The sequence below is a fragment of the Podarcis tiliguerta genome (assembly GCF_965153285.1).
Source record: "Podarcis tiliguerta genome assembly, chromosome: 8".
NCBI lineage: Eukaryota > Metazoa > Chordata > Lepidosauria > Squamata > Lacertidae > Podarcis > Podarcis tiliguerta.
In genome coordinates this window covers 60165632-60184509 of record NC_139541.1, presented here as the reverse complement: position 1 = coordinate 60184509, position 18878 = coordinate 60165632, and the positions used below count along the sequence as shown (strand labels likewise).

General features: G+C 45.8%; 1 protein-coding gene and 1 long non-coding RNA gene across 4 annotated transcripts in view; one reads left to right on the top strand and one right to left on the bottom strand.

Moving 5' to 3' along the window:
- Positions 1 to 460: 460 nt before the first annotated feature.
- Positions 461 to 17233, top strand: IFNLR1 (interferon lambda receptor 1). Its single transcript, XM_083455412.1, has 7 exons — positions 461 to 599; positions 5385 to 5508; positions 6964 to 7157; positions 8341 to 8489; positions 10285 to 10432; positions 11110 to 11225; positions 14435 to 17233. Exons 1-7 carry the CDS (start codon positions 533 to 535, stop codon positions 15311 to 15313), a joined length of 1677 nt encoding a protein of 558 aa, XP_083311538.1. The 5' UTR covers positions 461 to 532; the 3' UTR covers positions 15314 to 17233.
- Positions 10705 to 18878, bottom strand: part of LOC310684854 — a 47922-nt gene continuing 39748 nt past the window's right edge. For 2 of the 3 annotated variants that reach the window (XR_014514878.1, XR_014514879.1), the window contains exons 2-3: positions 11064 to 11182; positions 10705 to 10971 (exon numbers count right to left, since the gene is read on the bottom strand). This is a non-coding gene — a long non-coding RNA (uncharacterized lncRNA). Of the gene's footprint in view, positions 10972 to 11063; positions 11192 to 18878 lie in introns of those variants that run through there. The other variant, XR_014514880.1, reaches the window with a different exon arrangement.

The following is an 18878-nucleotide window of genomic DNA, read 5'->3' as shown; positions in this document are numbered from 1 at the left end:
TAGGTTTTATTTTATTGGTTTTTTATCTTATATTTTGGAAATGTACATCCAGGTTTTTTTCCTTTAAAGAGTGGGGCCCTAAGCTATAGCTTATACGTAAATCCGGCACTGCGCACAGCACATCCCTGGGGATCCTGGTTGCTTTTAGGAGTTCCAAACTGTTTTTAGAAGTCTGAGTTGCAGTTTTAGTCTTGATGTGTTTGCTGCCCTGGGATCCTTTGAGGAAGGGCAGGATATAAATGTCATGAACAACAACAACACCAACAGCAGCAAGCGAATAAGCCTGCAGGGGTTGGGATAGAGAGACATTTTAGTGATGGCTAGTGCAGCAGCCTCTTAAGTACAACAGCCAAAGGTGCCTTTTTATGTACATCCAGGAGATTCAGCAAGTAAATGTGCCTCCTGTCCTCTAGGGGGCTGCTGTGCTTTGGCACGTGTGCCACAGGTGCTGTTTCCTGCCAGGAAACCTCAAAGTGAAAGTAAGAAACAGAAGTTCCTGGCCCAAACATGAGCTGCTGCGCTCCTTTCCAGGATGTCTCTTCTGAGGGTCTGTTGTCTTGTGGTGCTGGCTTCCTTCGGACAGGCTTCAGGGACAGTCGGTAAGCCCAAATTCCCTCTGCCTCTTTCGTTTCTACTCATACGTTTGCTGGGTTATCCTCCAAAGGGTGCAAAGTCTAAAAAGGAGAGCCTGCTGTTGGGTTCACTTTCTCAAAGCCTCTCTGCTGCTGGCCGGATTTGACAGGGAGTGACGATTTATGGCAAGGAACAAACTTGTCGGTCTGTCAGTGTGGAAGGAGTATACTCAGATGGAAAAAGGCAGCAGGGAGAAAGGAGATGTGGGAATGAATGAATGGCTGAAAGTGGGGTGTAAAATGATTTCCTTTTTCTCACACGCTGGCTGGGGCCGATGGGAGTTTCAGTCGAAAGCATCGGGAGGGCAGCAGCACTGTGAGGGCTGTTACATGCAGTGCTGAATGCTTTGAGCTTCTGCACGGTGGAAGGAACCCTCTGCAGGGGCCTATTCTATGGTTACCAGATTTTTTTCAATGAATAAAATAATAATAATAATAATAAATTACATGCTTTATTATCCCCAATTACATTTGTACATCAGCTGTTTTGCTGTCTTGAGAAGTCCAGAGGAGGAGAGAAACCTGGGGGGTGAAGATGGAAGCAGAGTTTGAGAATATGACTGTGGGATGATCACAGATTTGGAAAGGAACTCTGAGGGGCATCTTGGCCAACCCCCTGCAATGGAGGTACCTCAACTCAAGCACCCTCAACTTAAAAGAACATAAGGCTTCCCTGCTCCAATTTGACTTCTGCAGTTCCTGGCCGTCGGGGACACGCTTTCATTCACGCTCTCTCTCACGCTCAGCTGCTCCAGTTGGCCGAGGGGATTGAAGTCATCTCACCCCTCCGTGCTTGCCTAGCAGAGAAACCGCGCCCCTCACACCCCTCCTGGGCAACTGCACGCCACCTGCCCGTGACTCCTGAGCCTCCCCTGATCTCCTGCCCCCTTCCCCCTTCATTTTGAGAGTCTCACAGGGTGCAAAAGAAGAGCTTTGCACCTTGCCCAACAGAGAAACTGCACACCTTGCACCCCTCCTGGGCAACGGTCGCCCACCCGTGACCTCTCAAAACAAAGGAGGCAGAAGATCAGGGGAGTCACGGGCAGGTGGCCTGCTGTTGCCCAGGAGGGATGCAAGCCACACAATTTCTCTGCCGGGCAAGGTGCAAAGCCCTTCTTTCACACTCCTCGATCCCCCCCCCCCAGCTCTGCCTCTGCCTGCGCAAAAACTGTCTTCCCACCCCTCCAGCTGCATATTACTCCAGGAGACCAGGATGTCACATTTCCTGGGGATGTTTAATGAAATCCAGCGATGGAATTTGTCCAGGGACAGATTTGCAAATCTGGGGTCTGTCCCCGGGAAATGGGGACATCTGGTAACCCTAGCCTATTCAAATGTGGTGACCTCAAGATGTTGTCAGACTCCAACTGCCATCAACCCCTGCCAGCATGGCCTATGACCTGGGATGATGGGAGTTGTATTCCAAGCAATAAATAGAGGGCAACACGTTGGCTGCTCCTATTCACCATGTTGGCCTATTCCAGGATGGTTAACAACCAATCCTTCTTCCTGGGGAACTGTAGGAATTGTAGCTCTCTAAAGAAAATAGGAGTCACCCAACAACTCTCAGCCCCTTTAACAAATGCCACAGCATTGGTGATCGCAAAATCTTGTCAGTACCTGCTGTCACCATTGCTGCTTTGTGTCACTATGTAACCCAGGGAGGGGATGCTTTGGTGGCGGTGGTGCACTGAAATGGGACATACTAACTCTGGCTGCTACACACCCCGTTAAGGGAAACTTACAGGCACCTAACAGGTAAATAGGCACTCGTTTTTTTAAAGTGAGTTTTCAGCATTTGGGTGCGGAAGTGGACTCTCACCTCTTTGCAGTGCTCCTGTCCAAATCACAGACACCCCGCAGATACGTTCCCAAAAGAATTTCAGCCACAGAATTCCAGATATGGCCCTAAAGTTATCAACTGGGTGTTTAAACGTATGAAATGGGATAATGCCAGGCAGCTGTGCAAGATTGGTTCACCGTCTCTCTTTTGATCTGATCATTTTTGCATAATCTTCACTTCCCTTTTTTATATATACTAGACTATCATTTCCTGCTGGGTGGTTTGGGCGCTTTCCAATTACATATATTTGCCCTATAGGGAGGTTTAGTAAAATATTGTTTTGCGAATAAGTTTGTATTTTCCCCCACTTCCTTATCCAAATTGCTCAGCAGCAGCAATGTGGGGTAGACAAACGCCTGACCAAAGATGGATATTGATGTAGTAGGTGGAATCTACACACATATAAAAACCGTTCTGAAAATGCTTTTTTAAAAACATACTTTGAATTTTCCGTAAGGTTCACCATCCCATCTAGTGCACTTAAAGCACACTTTGTTGTTGTTTAGTTGTTTAGTCGTGTCCAACTCTTCGTGACCCCATGGACCAGAACACCCCAGGCACTCCTGTCTTCCACTGCTGCCCGCAGTTTGGTCAAACTCATGCTGGTAGCTTCAACAACACTCTCCAACCATCTCGTCCTCTGTCGTCCCCTTAAAAGCGTTTTATTTGCAGCTGTATAATGGGAGTCTATGGGACGCGGGTGGTGCTGTGGGTTAAACCAAAGAGCCTAGGGCTTGCCAATCAGAAGCTCGTGGTTCGAATCCCCACGATGGGGTGAGCTCCTGTTGTTTGGTCCCCGCTCCTGTGCACCTAGCAATTCGAAAGCACGTTAAAGTGCAAGTAGATAAATAGGTACCTCTCCGGCGGGAAGGTAAACGGTGTTTCCGTGAGCTGCTCTGGTTTCACCATGCTGGCCACATGACCCGGAAGCTGTACGCCAGCTCCCTCGGTCAATAAAGCGGGATGAGCGCCGCAACCCCAGAGTCGGCCACGACTGGACCTAATGGCCAGGGGTCCCTTTACCTTTTAATGGGTGTCTATAGTGCTCCCGTTTTTGATAATTGCAACTGCAATCACATTTCCCCTTTAAAAAGGCAAAATTGTTGTATTGCAGGAGTTCATAGCTTGGGATCATTCTCTAAGAAGCCATCGCTATGTATGCATATGTAACCATGACACATTCCCTGGGCATCATTACGGAAAGCCTTGAAATAGATAGTGGTTAGCAGCCCTTGGGCCAATCCCTCTCCCTCACAGAGTTGTTGTGAGGACAAATTGTGCGGAAGAGCATATTTGTGTGAAAGTGCTCAGAGAATGGGGGAAATTGCCTTATCCTGAATCCTAGCTCCATATTGCCCACACTGACAGGCAGCCGCTCTCCAGAGTTTCAGACAGGGAGTCTGTCTCCCAACTCTACCTGAAGATGCCAGGAGGTGAACCAGAGACCTTCTGATTGCAAAGTAGATGATCTACCACTGAGCTACAACCTTTCCCCAACTGTTTTTTTCCCCATGGAGGAGCATTCAGTCACATGACACTTGCCTCTGCTCTGCCACCCTGCAGTCTGAGGTGGTTTAGCCCAAGTATAGATTTATTGCCTCACCTAGAAACAGGCTTCACTGTGCTGAGAAGACACAGGTTTACACAGGTCGGTTGTCTTTGTCGTGACCATCCTTTCTTTCCCCTGCAGCACTCTAAAAATCACTATTGTTTATAGTTTTTATTAGGTACCAAAATGACACTGCATCAGTATCAAAAGACAGGCACTCGTGTGTACCATCCATTTATCCACACGCATACGAAGAGACACACAAGGGAAAGCCAAGGGTTATTGCTCTAGCCCCCAAATTCAACAAACCACCTTAGATGAAGAAGCCTGTTGCTCAACTCCAGTTCAGGCAAAGAAGCCTTTATACGCAGGCCAAATGTCAGAGAACTTCTTGTCCTACCGCCGCCTGTGTAAACCTGCCCGCTTGTACGCTGCCAATGTTAACAGAACGTTTGATGGCTGTACAATTGGGAGTTAGAGGCGTTCTTCCCAATACAGTGGAACCTCGGGTTACATACCATCCCCCTTATGAACGCTTCGGGTAACGAGCTCCACTAACCCAGAAGTAGATGCTTCTGGTAGTGAACTTTGCCCTGGGATGTGAGCGGAAGTTGCGCGCCAGTGGCACAGCGGCAGCAGGAGGCCCCATTAGCGAAAACGCACCTCAGGATAAGAACAGTTTCATGTTAAGAACGGACCTCCGGAATGAATTAAGTTCATAACCAGAGGTGCCACTGTACTGCAGCGTCAGCACCCACAGAATCCAGTTTCACTGCCCCTCAGTGAGGTCCTGTTCCACTGAGATACAGTTCAACATCCACTAATGTCAAATATTTCTCTAGAATTAGATTAACAAGTGTGAGGACCTCGGACCAGAGAGGGGTAACCATTAGGCAGGCCCATATCATATGTACTAAAGCTACTCCACAGTTCCAGCCTTTGTCTGCGCCTGAAATGCATTTAAGTGAGATGGTAGGAAAGGTCCTTTTAAATAGGTTATTGGGGGAGTGTTTTAATTTTTGTTTATTGCTGTTTTAAAATTGATTTTAATGTTTTTGTTATGTTCTTTTTTTAACGGTGTGATTTGCTTTGAGGCACTTGAGTGCAAGAATGCAACTAATTCATATTAATAAGAATACTACCAACTCAGGTAATGAGTAAATGAGGCCCATCAGGTGGGATTGTCATCCAGATTACAAGGTTTCCTCACAGATGTTCCCTGTGGGCTTTGCCTTATCTGAATTAATAGTAGGGTGGTTGTCCTTTGGATCTTCTGCCTGAGCCACCAAAAAGTCTTGGGCTAGCCTTGTGAAGATGAAATGAACCCCAGGGCACTTAAAGAAGTCTTCCTTTCCAACAGGCCAAGAATTCCTAATATCACCTCCTCAAAATCTGATGCTCGTGTCGAAGGATTTCCATCTGTTCTTGACATGGCTGCCAGCTACTGAGGACCTTCCTGGAGTAACCTACACTGTTCAATGGATGTGAGCATCAGAGAAAAGAGCAATGGCTAGAACGGCCTTCCCCCAGCTTGGTGGCCCTCAAGATGTTTTGGACTACAATTCCCACCAACTTGCTGGCTGCTGTGGCTGCTGGGAGTTGTAGTTCAAAACATCTGAGGGACACCAGATTGGGAAAGGCTGGACTATAAATTCCACTTGATTTTTCTGGGATATTACTAGCACATAAGAAATTGGAGGCAGTGGGTGTGTTTATGTCTGCCAATTAAAAAATCATCTTCTAGTTTGTGCAGGATGAGCTAGGTTCACACACCTCTCAGAGAAAATGGGGGGAGGACAGTCTCCCAGATGACCTGTTTATTGAGCATTCACACCTAATTTGTTTGCACAAAGTTTACAGGGAGGTGCTGTCATGCCCACCATTTATTGAGTGTTCATTGCAGGGATCTTATCCAATGTCACATGAAGTAATTGTCACCCCACACTTTCTAGAGCATTTCCCCATCACTTTCCTTACTGCAGTAAGTGTGTGTGTGTGTTTTGTCCAAGAACGCCGAATACTCATTAATTGCATGACTTGTATTTGGTGTTTTGCAATGGAATCCCATCTGCAAAAATAGCTTTGGCCTGAAGTGGCCTTTGACTGAATACGTTGTGTAACACCAGTCACTTGTCAGAACGGCTTAGTCCATAGGTCAGGCTCAGACTGGTTTGGAAATTTACAGTGCTATTGGGTTGGGCATTCCATTTTTATACTTTGACAATATATTTCTGGGGTGAAGGGCATAGTTACATGCACACATTAAACAAAACAGGAAACAAGTATGGCCACATTCACACCATACATTTAAAACACTGTCGTACCATTTTAAACAGTCATGGCTTCCCTCAATGAATTATGGGGGCTGTAGTTTGTTAAGAGTGTTGAGCCTGGTTAGGGGGGCCCTATTCCCCTCACAGAGCGACAGTTCTCGGTACAATTAATCCCTCTTCATAGGGAACTCTGGGAACTGTAGTTTTGTGAGGGGAAACAGAGGTCTCCTAACAACTCTCAGCACCTTCACAAACTGCACTTCCCAGAATTCTTTGGGGGAAGCCATGGCTGTTTAAAACAACAACATAGTCCTCTAAATATATAGTGTGAATGTGGCCTATATGTATATGTATATGTATTTTTGTATTGCATTTAAACCATATTTGTATTCTGTAAAAAAATTGCTATGCAGGCAAGGTTATTTTGTTTCATGACATCTCTTCTAAATCATACCTCTATAAAGAATGGTACACTTTCTCGGATATTTTGTTGAACTTGTCATTTAAAAACAAAGATGATCCTTTAGGGACTGAGTATTGGCAAAGTCCCATCTAATCCTCACCCCTGGCTGCAATTCGCTGCTGACTGTTCTTCAGAATTGAAATCGTCACATCCTTATGTGAATCTGAATACTAACCTGCCACCTCTGTGGCTTCTTCTTGCAGGGAGCCTTACGGACTTCAATGGGACGACTTCTTACCCTGTAGGGACATCTCTGAAACAGTCTGCAACATAACTTGCATGTCTCCAGAACTGGACAACAGATACTCAGTCCACGTGAAAGCTCAGATGAAGAATAACTCTGGGATGGCCTCTTCCAAATGGGTGGAACTGAATAATATTGACTACACTGTTCAAGGTATGGCTGGTAGGACCCTGAGATCAAGGTGCAGAGGGCGGTTGTACTAATGCTGCCAATTGTTAATTTGTGAAATGGAAGGTTCTGCTCACAGTTCTGTCCCAGAAGACCTAATAAGTGAAAGAGAGGAGGGGAACTCCTTATAAGGCCAGAGGTTCCTTTCTCTCCAGACAGCCTGGCAGACAGGGATAAAACACTAATACCTTGAAATATACTCAGAGTCGAGTGTGGATTTCATGCTCTTTATTCAGCTCATAGTAGTGAAGAATGAAAGTTCCCCCAAAATATCTGCTTTATATACATTATTTACACAATGGGCCGCACGTGATTGGCTAATTCCGGGATTCTCCCATGGGCCAATCAGGTTGCGGATTCACTTCCACCTGGAGCTGGATTGGGTGGCTCCTGTGGACCAATCATACTGCTGCATTGTTCTAAGACCAATCAGACTGCTGCATTCTGAATCCTATTGTTCTAGGACCAATCAGACTGCTGCATTCTGAATCCTATTGTTCTAGGACCAATCAGACTGCTGCATTTTGGATCCTATTCAACTCAGTACATAACATACCTGATGGGATTAACCTTCCCCAACCTAGCACTCATTGGCAGTGAAGCAGAAAGACACGGAACTGTGTCCAAAATATCTAGAGGGCACCAGGTTGGAGAAGCTGAGACTGAGCAAATGCTGTGGTTTAGAAAAGCCCAGGTAGCTTACCTGACAGGCCCATAACTGAGCAGGAATTTTAGGACGATTCCAGACATATAGTTAAAATTGTGCACTCATGATAATTTGTGCTCAGGGTGGCATTGAGGTGTCTATATGCAATCTCTCTTCCAAATACTACTTGTACCTGCAAAAGTTTCAGAGCAAGCACATTGCCTTCATTTCCAGTCAGCACATGCCCTGTAGCTTCCTGCTGAAATCCTGTAACTTTTTATACCACGAATGTTCTGGGTCCCAGTTTTGTTGCTCTATAGCTGAAGAGTGCTGTACTGGACAGCAGTAATGCGGTATCATTCAGAAAGCATTGCTGAACGACAGATAAAGCAGAATGATGTGTATTATTGCATAATTGAGATGTGGAATACATTGGCAACAACCAAGCATTTGGGGGTGGGGGGTATTTACTCCTCTCTGTCTCCCTCAATATTGCCCTAACATCTGTCCAATCGTTTCCAGTGGAACTTGCTCCCCCAATTCTGCAACTGAAAAAGACTGAAAACGCTCTTGATGTGAGCGTTGCTTTCTCCTACCCACCCTGTGCAAAGGCCACATTTCAAGACCTGACCTATGACTTGGAGTATGGCATCGATGGAGCAGGGAAACCAGTAAGTAGGCGGTGGATATGCAACTTCAAAATCATCTGCAGACATCCTTCTGGAAAGTCATTGTCGTTTACATTTAACAATCCCTCCTCATTTCAGGGCTTGCTTAGGGAGTGCTTATTAAACTTGTATCCCACCCTTCCTCCCATTTAAAAGCCTCCTGTGTGTGGTGCAGTGGACCTCTTCAAAGTGCAGCTGCAGCAGGGAGTGCTGGTGTATACTTTAAACCAGGAGCGGGGATCCTCAGGTCTTGGGGCTGAATGTGGCCCTCCAAGCCTCTCTCTATGGCCCTTGGTACTCTCCCCAGGCCCTGCCTTGCACCCCAGCTGTTTTTTGCCTGGCTTGAAATCATTCTGGAACCATGCTAATGCCTCTTGGTGGACAAAGAATGGGCAAGTGTGTCAATTTCAGTTCCATTCAGTTTCTCATTTTTTCCAACCTTAAGTTCAGTTCTCTGCATTTCTGAAGCAATTTATCCCCTCAATTGTTTTTAAATTCTCATGAGAATTTGTCAGTATTTTAGTGCACATGTCTCCTGTTAACCACATTTTGCATGTCGCTTCGACTATTTTACACATTTTTGCAACCCCATTTCCCCTCCTATAATGTATTTTTGTCTGTTATTTTCAACTTCCATAATGTATGCATTTTTGCACGCATTATTTGGCTGGAGAAGTGCATGGTGAAATTTGGAAAGTGCAAATTTTCAAACACTGTGTTTCAGTTTGTGTTTTATATGTGTAAAAAAAGTGTGAACTTGTCCCCGGTTTCCCAATGAAATGCAAGTTTCTAAAATGTAAAATAAAAATTGAGCATCCCCCCTCTCCAACCCTAGTCTCAGCCAAAGTTTATGTTTGCTGATATCCCTGTCTGTTCAGGGAATTGGCTTCCTTCTATTAGGAGTGTGTGCAGGAGCCGGGCCCTGTGACTGGTAGGGCCTCGCAGGAGTGGGGCCTTCCTGAGTTTGGCCTGGAAGGGCAAGGCGCGGCCACACAGGTGAGGTTTGACAGAAGACTCATAGCACCTGGTAGCAAGGGCTGGGAGGGGTCTATAAGACCAGCATTTCCCCCTGGCTCTTTGCCACAGCAACATGCTACCCATCGAGCTGTGCTTCGGCTTCCTGACTCCTGGTTTCCTTATCCTCGGACTCTTGGCTTCCTGACTCTTGGTTTCCTGATTTGTGGACCCCTGGACTGCTGGTTCCTGCTTCCCGACCTGTATCCCGGTCCTGATGTACCAAGCTGGGACTCCGACCGCCTGTAACCCGGACCGTGACACCTTCCCCCCTTTAGCAAAAGATAAGCAGAACAAAGAGAAAGGAGTCTCTTACCAGTTAGAAACTTTAATGATCACAGTGAGAGAACAAAGAATACATTCATCGGAATGAAGGTGCTCCCAATTAAGGGTTCCACCCACTTCCTCCCTAGTCACCCACATCACTACCGCGTCTTGCAACCTGAGCTCGCAACCACTGTGCTTTCTTACCTGCCCTTCTTGACCTTGGGCTGAGCAGATGAACGCTTTCAAGCGACAGTTAGTCTGTTAACTCTCTCTCCCACTTCTTCTCCTCCTAGCTGTTCCCCATCCAGCATTTCCCAGCTTCTGCCTTCTAAACTATGCCCCTCTGCAAACTACTGTTTCAAATCTATGCTGTCCTCCTGCTCCTGGGAAGATTCAGGATCCTGATCAGGAGGAGGGGGAGGGGAAGGCTCCCCCCATTCCTCCTCAGTACAGGCGCTCCTCAGCACGGTCCCTGACACCGGCGATTTCAACCCCCTTTGCTTTTCTTATCTGCCAGAGGAACTACACTGAGATGAAGAAGAATGTTCTGGGCTTCGACACGACACACTGGAGCAGTGGCAGATACTGCTTCCGTGCCCGTGCCGTCATGAGTGAAAAATGGAGCAACTACTCGAAACCAGTTTGCACTCTCTTGCATGAAAAAGGTACAGGGAAGGAGGAAACGGGGGCCCGTGCGAAGACTTTACTGTCCATAATTGCCCTGATCCAGCACGTGCAGGACAGGCTTGTGCACATGCAGTTTAGATGGGTGCAAATGGATGTTTGAAGCTGCATTGTGATCACACAGCTAAAGTAGATAGCTTTGCCTCTTTATGTAGATGGGAACAGATCCCTGTGGCCTCATATTGGGTAGCCCCACATTCCAGTAATATATACAGAGACATTGTGTGACAAAGAAGCTTTGTTTTATCAATAATAATAATAATAATAATTTATTATTTATACCCCGCCCATCTGGTTGGGTTTCCCCAGCCACTCTGGGCGGTTTCCAACTGAATATTAAAAACAATACAGCATCCGACATTAAAAACTTCCCTAAACAGGGCCGCCTTCAGTTGTCTTTTAAAAGTAAAATAGTTCTTTATTGCCTTGACATCGGCTGGGAGGGTGTTCTACAGGGCAGGCGCCACTACCGAGAAGGCCCTCTGCCTGCTTCCCTGGTTCAGTGAAAATTTCATTCTGTCTGTGATAAACAAAAAACACCACTCTTCATTAAGAGACCAGGAAGAACGGAACAATAAAACAGATTGAAGTGGAGAAAGGGGAAGAACTTACCCCAAATGCAGTATTAACTGCTTCGTTTGTTTGCTTTCTTCTGCAGCAGAAAACTGGGTCTTTGTTGCTGTTCCATTGCTACTCATGCTCCCTGCTGGTGCCTTTATTGTCTTCTGCTGCTACAAAAAGATGAACAATCCAATCAAGATGCCTCAAGCTTTGGTATGGGATGATTATTTATTTATTTATTTATTTATTTAATTTTATTATCACTTTCCCTACAAAAGTGACCCAAAGCAACTTAGAAAAAACAAAACACTAAGCTCAAGTATAACAAACTGCTGATAAAAAAATCTAAAAACACAGCTATACAAATAAAAAACAAGTCTTCCACTAAAAGGGCACAAATACCTGAAGCCCTTCAAATCAAGAGCCAAAAGCCCCGGGGAAAAGGGAAGTTTTTGCCTGGCACTTAAAAATGGATGAAGGTGGCGCCAAGCGTGGGGAGGGCATTCCAGAAGTGGGGAACCAACATGGAAAAGGCCCATTCTTGTACTGCCACCCTCTGGACCGACCATTGTTGATGACTGTCAGGTTCTGGATTGGTTCATGTGGGGAGAGGGCAGTCCCTGAGATATTGGGGTCCTGAGCGACAAAAGGCTTTATAGGTCAAATCTAGCACTTTGAATTGAGCTTGGAAACTTAACTGGTAGTGACTGCAGACATACCAGAATTGGTTCACTATCTGGACTCTGAATTCTGTGCCAACTGCAGTTTCCTAACTGTGGAGGTAAAGGTAAAGGGACCCCTGACCATTAGGTCCAGTCGGGACCGACTCTGGGGTTGCGGCGCTCATCTCGCTTTATTGGCTGAGGGAGCCGGCGTACAGCTTCCGGGTCATGTGGCCAGCATGACTAAGCCGCTTCCGGCGAACCAGAGCAGCACACGGAAACAACATTTACCTTCCCTCCAGAGCGGTACCTATTTATCTACTTGCACTTTGACTTGCTTTCAAACTGCTAGGTTGGCAGGAGCAGGGACTGAGCAACGGGAGCTCACCCTGTCACGAGGATTCGAACCGCTGACCTTCTGATCAGCAAGTCCTAGGCTCAGTGCCACAGCGCCCACAGCGCCACCCGCATCCCTGACTGTGGAGGCAGCCCTACAAATAACACATTGAAGTATCCCAACGTAGCTATTACCAGATTGAAGACGACAGAAGCTAGGCTGCCCCTGTCCAGATAGGGGTGCAACTGGGCCACCAGTTGAAGCTGATAAAAGGTGCTCCATGTCACCAAGGCCAATTGAGCCTCAAGCAACCGTAATAGATCCATTAGTACCCCCAAGCTACATAACTCCACTCAAAGCAGGCTGCATCCCATCTATTTGATCTAGGCCCCCCCCCCCCACACCAACAGTGCCTCAGCCTTGTCAGGATTAAGCTTTCGTTGATTGGATCTCATCCAGACATTTACCAAGACAACACATCAATCTTGCACATCTGCTGCCATGCTCGCAGATGTCAAAGAGAAGCAGAGCTGTGTGCCACCCACATTTTGCTCACATCGTGCTCCAAAATCCTGGATGACCTCAGTCGGGGGTTTTGTGTAGATGTTGAAGAACAGGAGGAGGAAGGTAGATTACTTCCCTGTTCTGTGGTTTTTATCAAATGGCAAGGTTCTTTCCTCTTGCCAGAGACATGAACCTGACTGAACTTCTGCATTTGAAACCAAGGACTGAAACACCTTGTATACGGAACAGATAGTGCTGCTTTATACAGTGGTGCCTTGGTTCTCAAATGCCTTGGTACTCAAACAACTTGGAACCAAATGCTGCAAACCCAGAATTATGTGTTCTGGTTTGCAAACTTTTCCCGGAAGCCTAACGGGCTCCGTTTTGAGAGTTGCGCTTGCGATTTGAGTGCCACACTTCCGTTTTGAGTGTTCCGCTCAGGTATGTCTGTTTTTCCTATTTATTTTGCGTTTTTGTTTTTGCGGCTTTTTTGTTTGTTTTTGCGACTGTGTGGAACCCAGTTCAGCTACTGACTGACTGATTGTGTGGCTGCAGTACATTGTTTATGGCTTTCATTTTATGGATCAATGGTCTCGTTAGATAGTAAAATTCATGTTGACTTGCTCTTTTAGGGGTTGTTTTTAAAAGTCTGGAACAGATTGATCCATTTTGCATTACTTTGTATGGGAAAGCGAGCCTTGGTTTTGGAATGCTTTGGTTTTGGAACGGACTTCCAGAACGGATTAAGTTTGAGAACCAAGATACCACTGTACTAAGCCAGACACACTTTTGCTCTATGTGACAGTGTTGCTACTACCTACGGCTCCTGGTAGACAGGAAGGGATGCAAGGATAGTAGAGCTGGAAATTTTGCTGCATTTTAAATATTTGCAAGCATGCATTTCTGTTCTACCTTGCACTTTATCGCACCGTTTCTTAGGGATGGATGAATCTGTCGATTTTACTTTCTCTCCATTTCTCATTTTTCCAGCCTTAAGTTCAGCTCACCACATTTCTACATCATTTTGCTTTTTGCTTTTTTTTAAAAAAAAGGCGTTGTGACACACACATACACTAAGTAGAACAAAAGCATTGCCACCCGACCCCACCCCACTCACCACTCCCCCCTCCACCTCTTTCCCCCTTTTCTTCCTAATGTAACACTAATGTCTCACAACAAATGAAACTGATCTGTAGAAAATGCAACTTGAAAAAGCAGACGTTGCACATACTTTTGTAAATCAAGAAATCATATATATATATATATATATATATGAGGTGTTATGGGAAAAAAGGCGTTATGAAAATTATTCTGCATTTTAGTGTGCATTTCTACTATCATATGTCTTTTTCAATGCAGCGCTGCCTAACTCACATATTTTTGACAGCAATTTTCCATATTGTATAAAGAAGTTTTGTATGTTACTTTCACTAATATTTGCAATTTTACTCACACTCCCCCCTAACACATTGCTTTTTTTGGTCGGAGAATGGCATTTCAAAATGCAGAGAAGTGTGAATTTAAAATTTATTTAGGAAGTGCAAACCAGGTAGGTTTGCATTAAAATGTGAACAGAAGCTAATCTCTCCCCCATCCCGAAAACCTCCTTAGCTATTGACCATTCACATAATCAGTCCTAGTTTAAAGTCGTATGTCATGGTGACTTCAAGATGAAATGTTGACATATTTTAATATATTTTGCTGTTCATTTTAATTATTTTTAAAAAGGCTTTTAATTCTGTTTAACTGTTTTTATGGATAATTTAAATACTTCCTGTTAACTGCTTAGAGGGTTTTTTGTTTTTGCAGTCAAGGAGTGTATAAGTAACTAAGGAAATAGATAAATGTTATATCCAGAATTAAAAATATCTAGCCATATGCCTCTAAAATGGTCAACCACATTCTTTCTCCTTAATTAGGATTTTTCCAAAGGCCCAACAAAGTTGCTGTTGATTGGTGAAAGGGAAGCAATCAAGTTGGATCCCATCACGTGTACAGCAGCACTTGTGGAATCAGGAAGGAGGAACAGGACTGGCCCCCAGAAACACTCAGCACTGAGTCCTTCTGCGCCGTCAGAAGAAAGTGAGGAAGATGAGGAAGAGGACGATGACGATAGCGGAAGCCCCATACCCTACACGGAAGTGCTTCGATTCCAGAAGAAAAGCTTGAACTGCCAAATGGCCAGCATGGGCCTGGAAGCACCTCTGCCATCTTCCGGCTATGGAAGTTCTCAGTCAGGTTTGCCAGATTTAACGGTGCCAGGGGTCCCTGCTTCAACAGAGTGGGTGACAGGGGAGTCTTCTTCTGGGTTCCAAGAGAACGAGGGGACCTCAAGTTCTGAGAGTTCCTCTGTGGAGGAATCCCTTGGGTTTCCAGTTGGCTTTCCAACTGCTGGAGGAAAAGGATGGGATGAAGATATAGACTTCTCGTCGGTGTTGATAGAAGGTTCTGGCATTAACCTTTCCACTGGGAAGCAATTCACACCTGTGAGAGGTCATCCGGAAGAAAACTGTGCAAACCTGGAGGACTTGAAGATACCTCTCTTTGGGATGCTAGGCAACCAGGACTCCTGTGGGTTCCATTTTGAGGGGCAGTTTGTAGACGAAAGAGGTTCTGAAAAGGACTCCAGTGGTTGTGGAAGTCTCGTGGATGAAATACCTCTTCTGGACGTGCCTTGCATGGGAGCCTTAGAACCTGGGCTGCTTGGAGAAAACAGAGACTTGGAATCGGGCCGTACTCCAGAACCCAAATTCCATGGGTATCGGCCGAGGCACACACATTATATTGCAAGAACCTGATTTGGATGCCCTGAAATGGATTTCCCTAGTCATAGAATCTTAAGATCACAGCCGTTTCACCAGTACCAGGGTGGTGAACTTTGCACTGAAAGATCTGAATTCTATAATAGGGAAGTTAACCATTATACAGAATCCAATTCAGTCCAAGCTCATGTTGTTTCCTTTAATCCTCACCCCCATCCTATAATGAACAAGGTGTGGGAAGAGAAAGGTGCCTCCTGCTTCAGAGTTTTAGCCCCATGCTGTAGCAAAAGCTTCTACATTTATTCCAGGGGCCAGCTCAGCAGTCACAAAGAAAGCCAGATTAAATGTGTTAATTTACAGTGCAATCCTATATATGCTCACTTGGAACTGTGTCATGGGCACAGGGTGGAACTGTCATTTCAATAAATAGATCTACGTCTAAATTCCGTTGTTGGAACTAAAAAAAATCCTCTCTGCTGAGCAAAAGAGGCCTTCTGAAGTCCCAAGCTGTTGTAAGTGTTCTAAATGCATTTGTTAATTTATATTGTTAATATATTGTTAGATGTGCGTACATACCTCATATATTTATCAATCTGGTGCCCCAGATATTTTGGAAAGTTCCCATTTAGGCTACAATTCCCATCAGCCCCAGCCAGGGTTGTGTTGTCGGGGCCACTGGCAGGTGTGAACCAAAACATTTGCAAGGCAACAGGTTGGCAAAGAGTCTTGCGCAGAGTTTACCATGCACTGTCACCCTCTGTTGGTGACAGCCGGGCCTACAGGCTGCTGAATCTTGTGAACCTTGCGTTGAGGCTGGCAGCTAGCTTTGCCAAGAAGCTTTGCTCTGAAGGTACGACGGTCCAAACCAAAAAATCCAGCCATTGTTCTCTCTGACAACCTCGTCTCCTATCCTCTTCCACATTACCTGAAGCAGGTTAGCTGTTGGGATGAGGATAATGTGTGGCAGGTACCTGGAGGGAAGGCTCTTTTCCCTTCCATCTTTCTCTCTCCAGCCCCAGCTCTTTAAAAGGAGGTGGAGGGAGAGAGGAGGTTGGCAAATGGAGGTCAAGATAGCAGCCCTCAAGTGGGCATGTTTGATCTGGAGTCTTCCAGGCGTTAATGCCTCTTTGGATAGATAGAAAGTTTTATTTGGGTTTTCACAGTATTATAATAAAAGCCATACAGCCTTCTGCTCCCTTCCCTGTTCCTTCCCTTCCTCGCGCCTTGTTGTTGTTACAGCCTTTTTGCTTCTGATGTGCAGTTGTTTTGACATGTTTATACAGTGTTGGGGCTCACATGCTCAGATAAGGGCTAGGAAAAACCGCTCTCCTTGAGCCCCAGATTAAGATCCATTAACCGGAGACCTTTCCATTACTGTGTTGTGCCACTTCTCGAGACATGAATATTATGTTCATGTTCATTGGCTAGTTCTTTGCAATGATTCTATGATTCCTCCAGAGAAAACAAACCTACCTCGCCCAAAGCTGCTTCCCACCTTCCTTTTTATTGCCTAGCTAAGTGTGCTTGAAACCACCATGCACACCCACCCTTGGTAACACTTTGGGTAATTCAAACAGTATTTTCTAAAGGAAGTTTTACTGTGACAGAGTCTGACACACGCACACATTTGAAGTGTAACCTTGCACGCTCTTCTCGCTTGATTTCTTCAGGCAGGAGAAGTGGTTCCTTTCCATGCATATTGGCAGGTGGTATTTCTCCTTAGAATGAAAAATATGGTTGAGGAACCACCAGGTTGGAAGCTGAGGCTTCCAGGTATAGGGCCGTATTCAATAAATAATAACAACTGGCAACCCTATCAATAAAATGGCAAGTGTGTCACTGTATGTGTATAATGTTGAGTTGTATTGTTATTTGCATTGCTAAATAATGTATGTTTTTAGAGCCAGAAATAGGCTACAAATAAACTTTTACAGGGGGAAAATATTTTATTCAAAACTTTGTGTGTGTTTTTCAATCGGTGAAAAGCGGAGATACTCGAACATGTTTCTGTGGAACACAGGAGTGACGAGAACAACCAAGTTCACTTTGAAATAGGGCTGAGCCAAACATTTTGTTAAGAACTTTCAGCTTGAAATGCAGGAGAGGCTCAGGGTGTGTATGTGACATCTTCGTACAGAATGAAACTCACCAATACCCCAGCTCACCTTTTCTGCTGCTGGTGCCAATATATTTTTCATAGGCCTGACAGTGGTGGTGATAAAGCTGCCAGAAGTGTCAGCAGGCAATATTTTTTACTGAACAGGACCCAGGAGCAGGGCAGGGAAATCTCAGGCTAACCCCACTCTCGGCATCCTTACCAAACTACAGTTCCCAGGATTCTTTGAGGGAAGCCATGGCTGTTAAAGTGGTATGATGGTGCTTCAAATGTATGGTGTGAATGTGGCCTGGGGGTCACTGGGAGCGTTTCAAGGTTTCCTCGATGAGAAGATCCATAATGCTTTTCCAAATGCACAGCTTTCCCCATCGCTACAAGCAATGGCTTCCCACTGCACCCAAAGAAGAGTGTACTAGGGCCCACCCCCAATTCACACAGGACAACAAGGGGGCCTAACAGGCTGGGTCTGCCCTGCATGTGACTGAGGAAAGGTCTATCTGTTACCTATATGGAGAAGGGGTGAGGAGCCTGTGGCGTACCAGAGGCTTCTGGGCTACAACTCCCTTTGTCCCTGACCACTTTCCGTACATCCATGTTCAGCCCACGTCTCAGTGCCTGCATGGGCTGGGTGTCGGGAGCACCTTCTCTGACCTTCCGATCACAGGAACGTAGGAACAGCAACACAGCATTCCCAAGGAATAGGTCCTGGTGCAGCGGACTCACATTTGCTCATGTGAGCACCTCAAATGCAGCAGAGTAACGGAAGCAAAGCTGTGGAGGTTTCATTGCATACCTGATTTATTTCTTCTAATTAAACAAATAAAAGAATGTAAGAAACATGTACAAGAGAAACAGCTCTCTCGTACTGCCATCTTGTCTCTAGACAGATCAAAGAAAAAGCACACAGTACTAGGGACAGAATTCTGGAACAGCAGCTTCAGCCCCCTCCTCTCTCTCAGACAGAACGGGGAAAAAACATGATCGGGTGATCCTTGCAATGGGAGGGATGAAAATACTGAGAACCACTGGCCACAGCGGCTGGGGCTGATGGGGTCTGAAGTCCAACAACAGTCTCTGGAGAGCCAAACCTTCCTCACCCCTGAGGTAGAACTTTTAGGACAGTGGTTCCCAAACTTTTTCAGGCTACACCCTCGCCTCTGGTTCCATAAACTCATCCTCTGTGCCCCTCTAAAGAACATTCAGAGTAGCAGTTTGCACAACCCCCTAAGGAAGATAAAGGTAAAGGTACCCCTGCCCGTACGGGCCAGTCGTGTCCGACTCTAGGGTTGTGCGCCCATCTCACTTAAGAGGCCGGGGGCCAGCGCTGTCCGGAGACGCTTCCGGGTCACGTGGCCAGCATGACGAAGCTGCTCTGGTGAGCCAGCACCAGCGCAGCACACGGAAACACCGTTTACCTTCCCGCTATAAAGCGGTACCTATTTATCTACTTGAAGATAAAGATAAAGGAAGATAAAGAACACAATA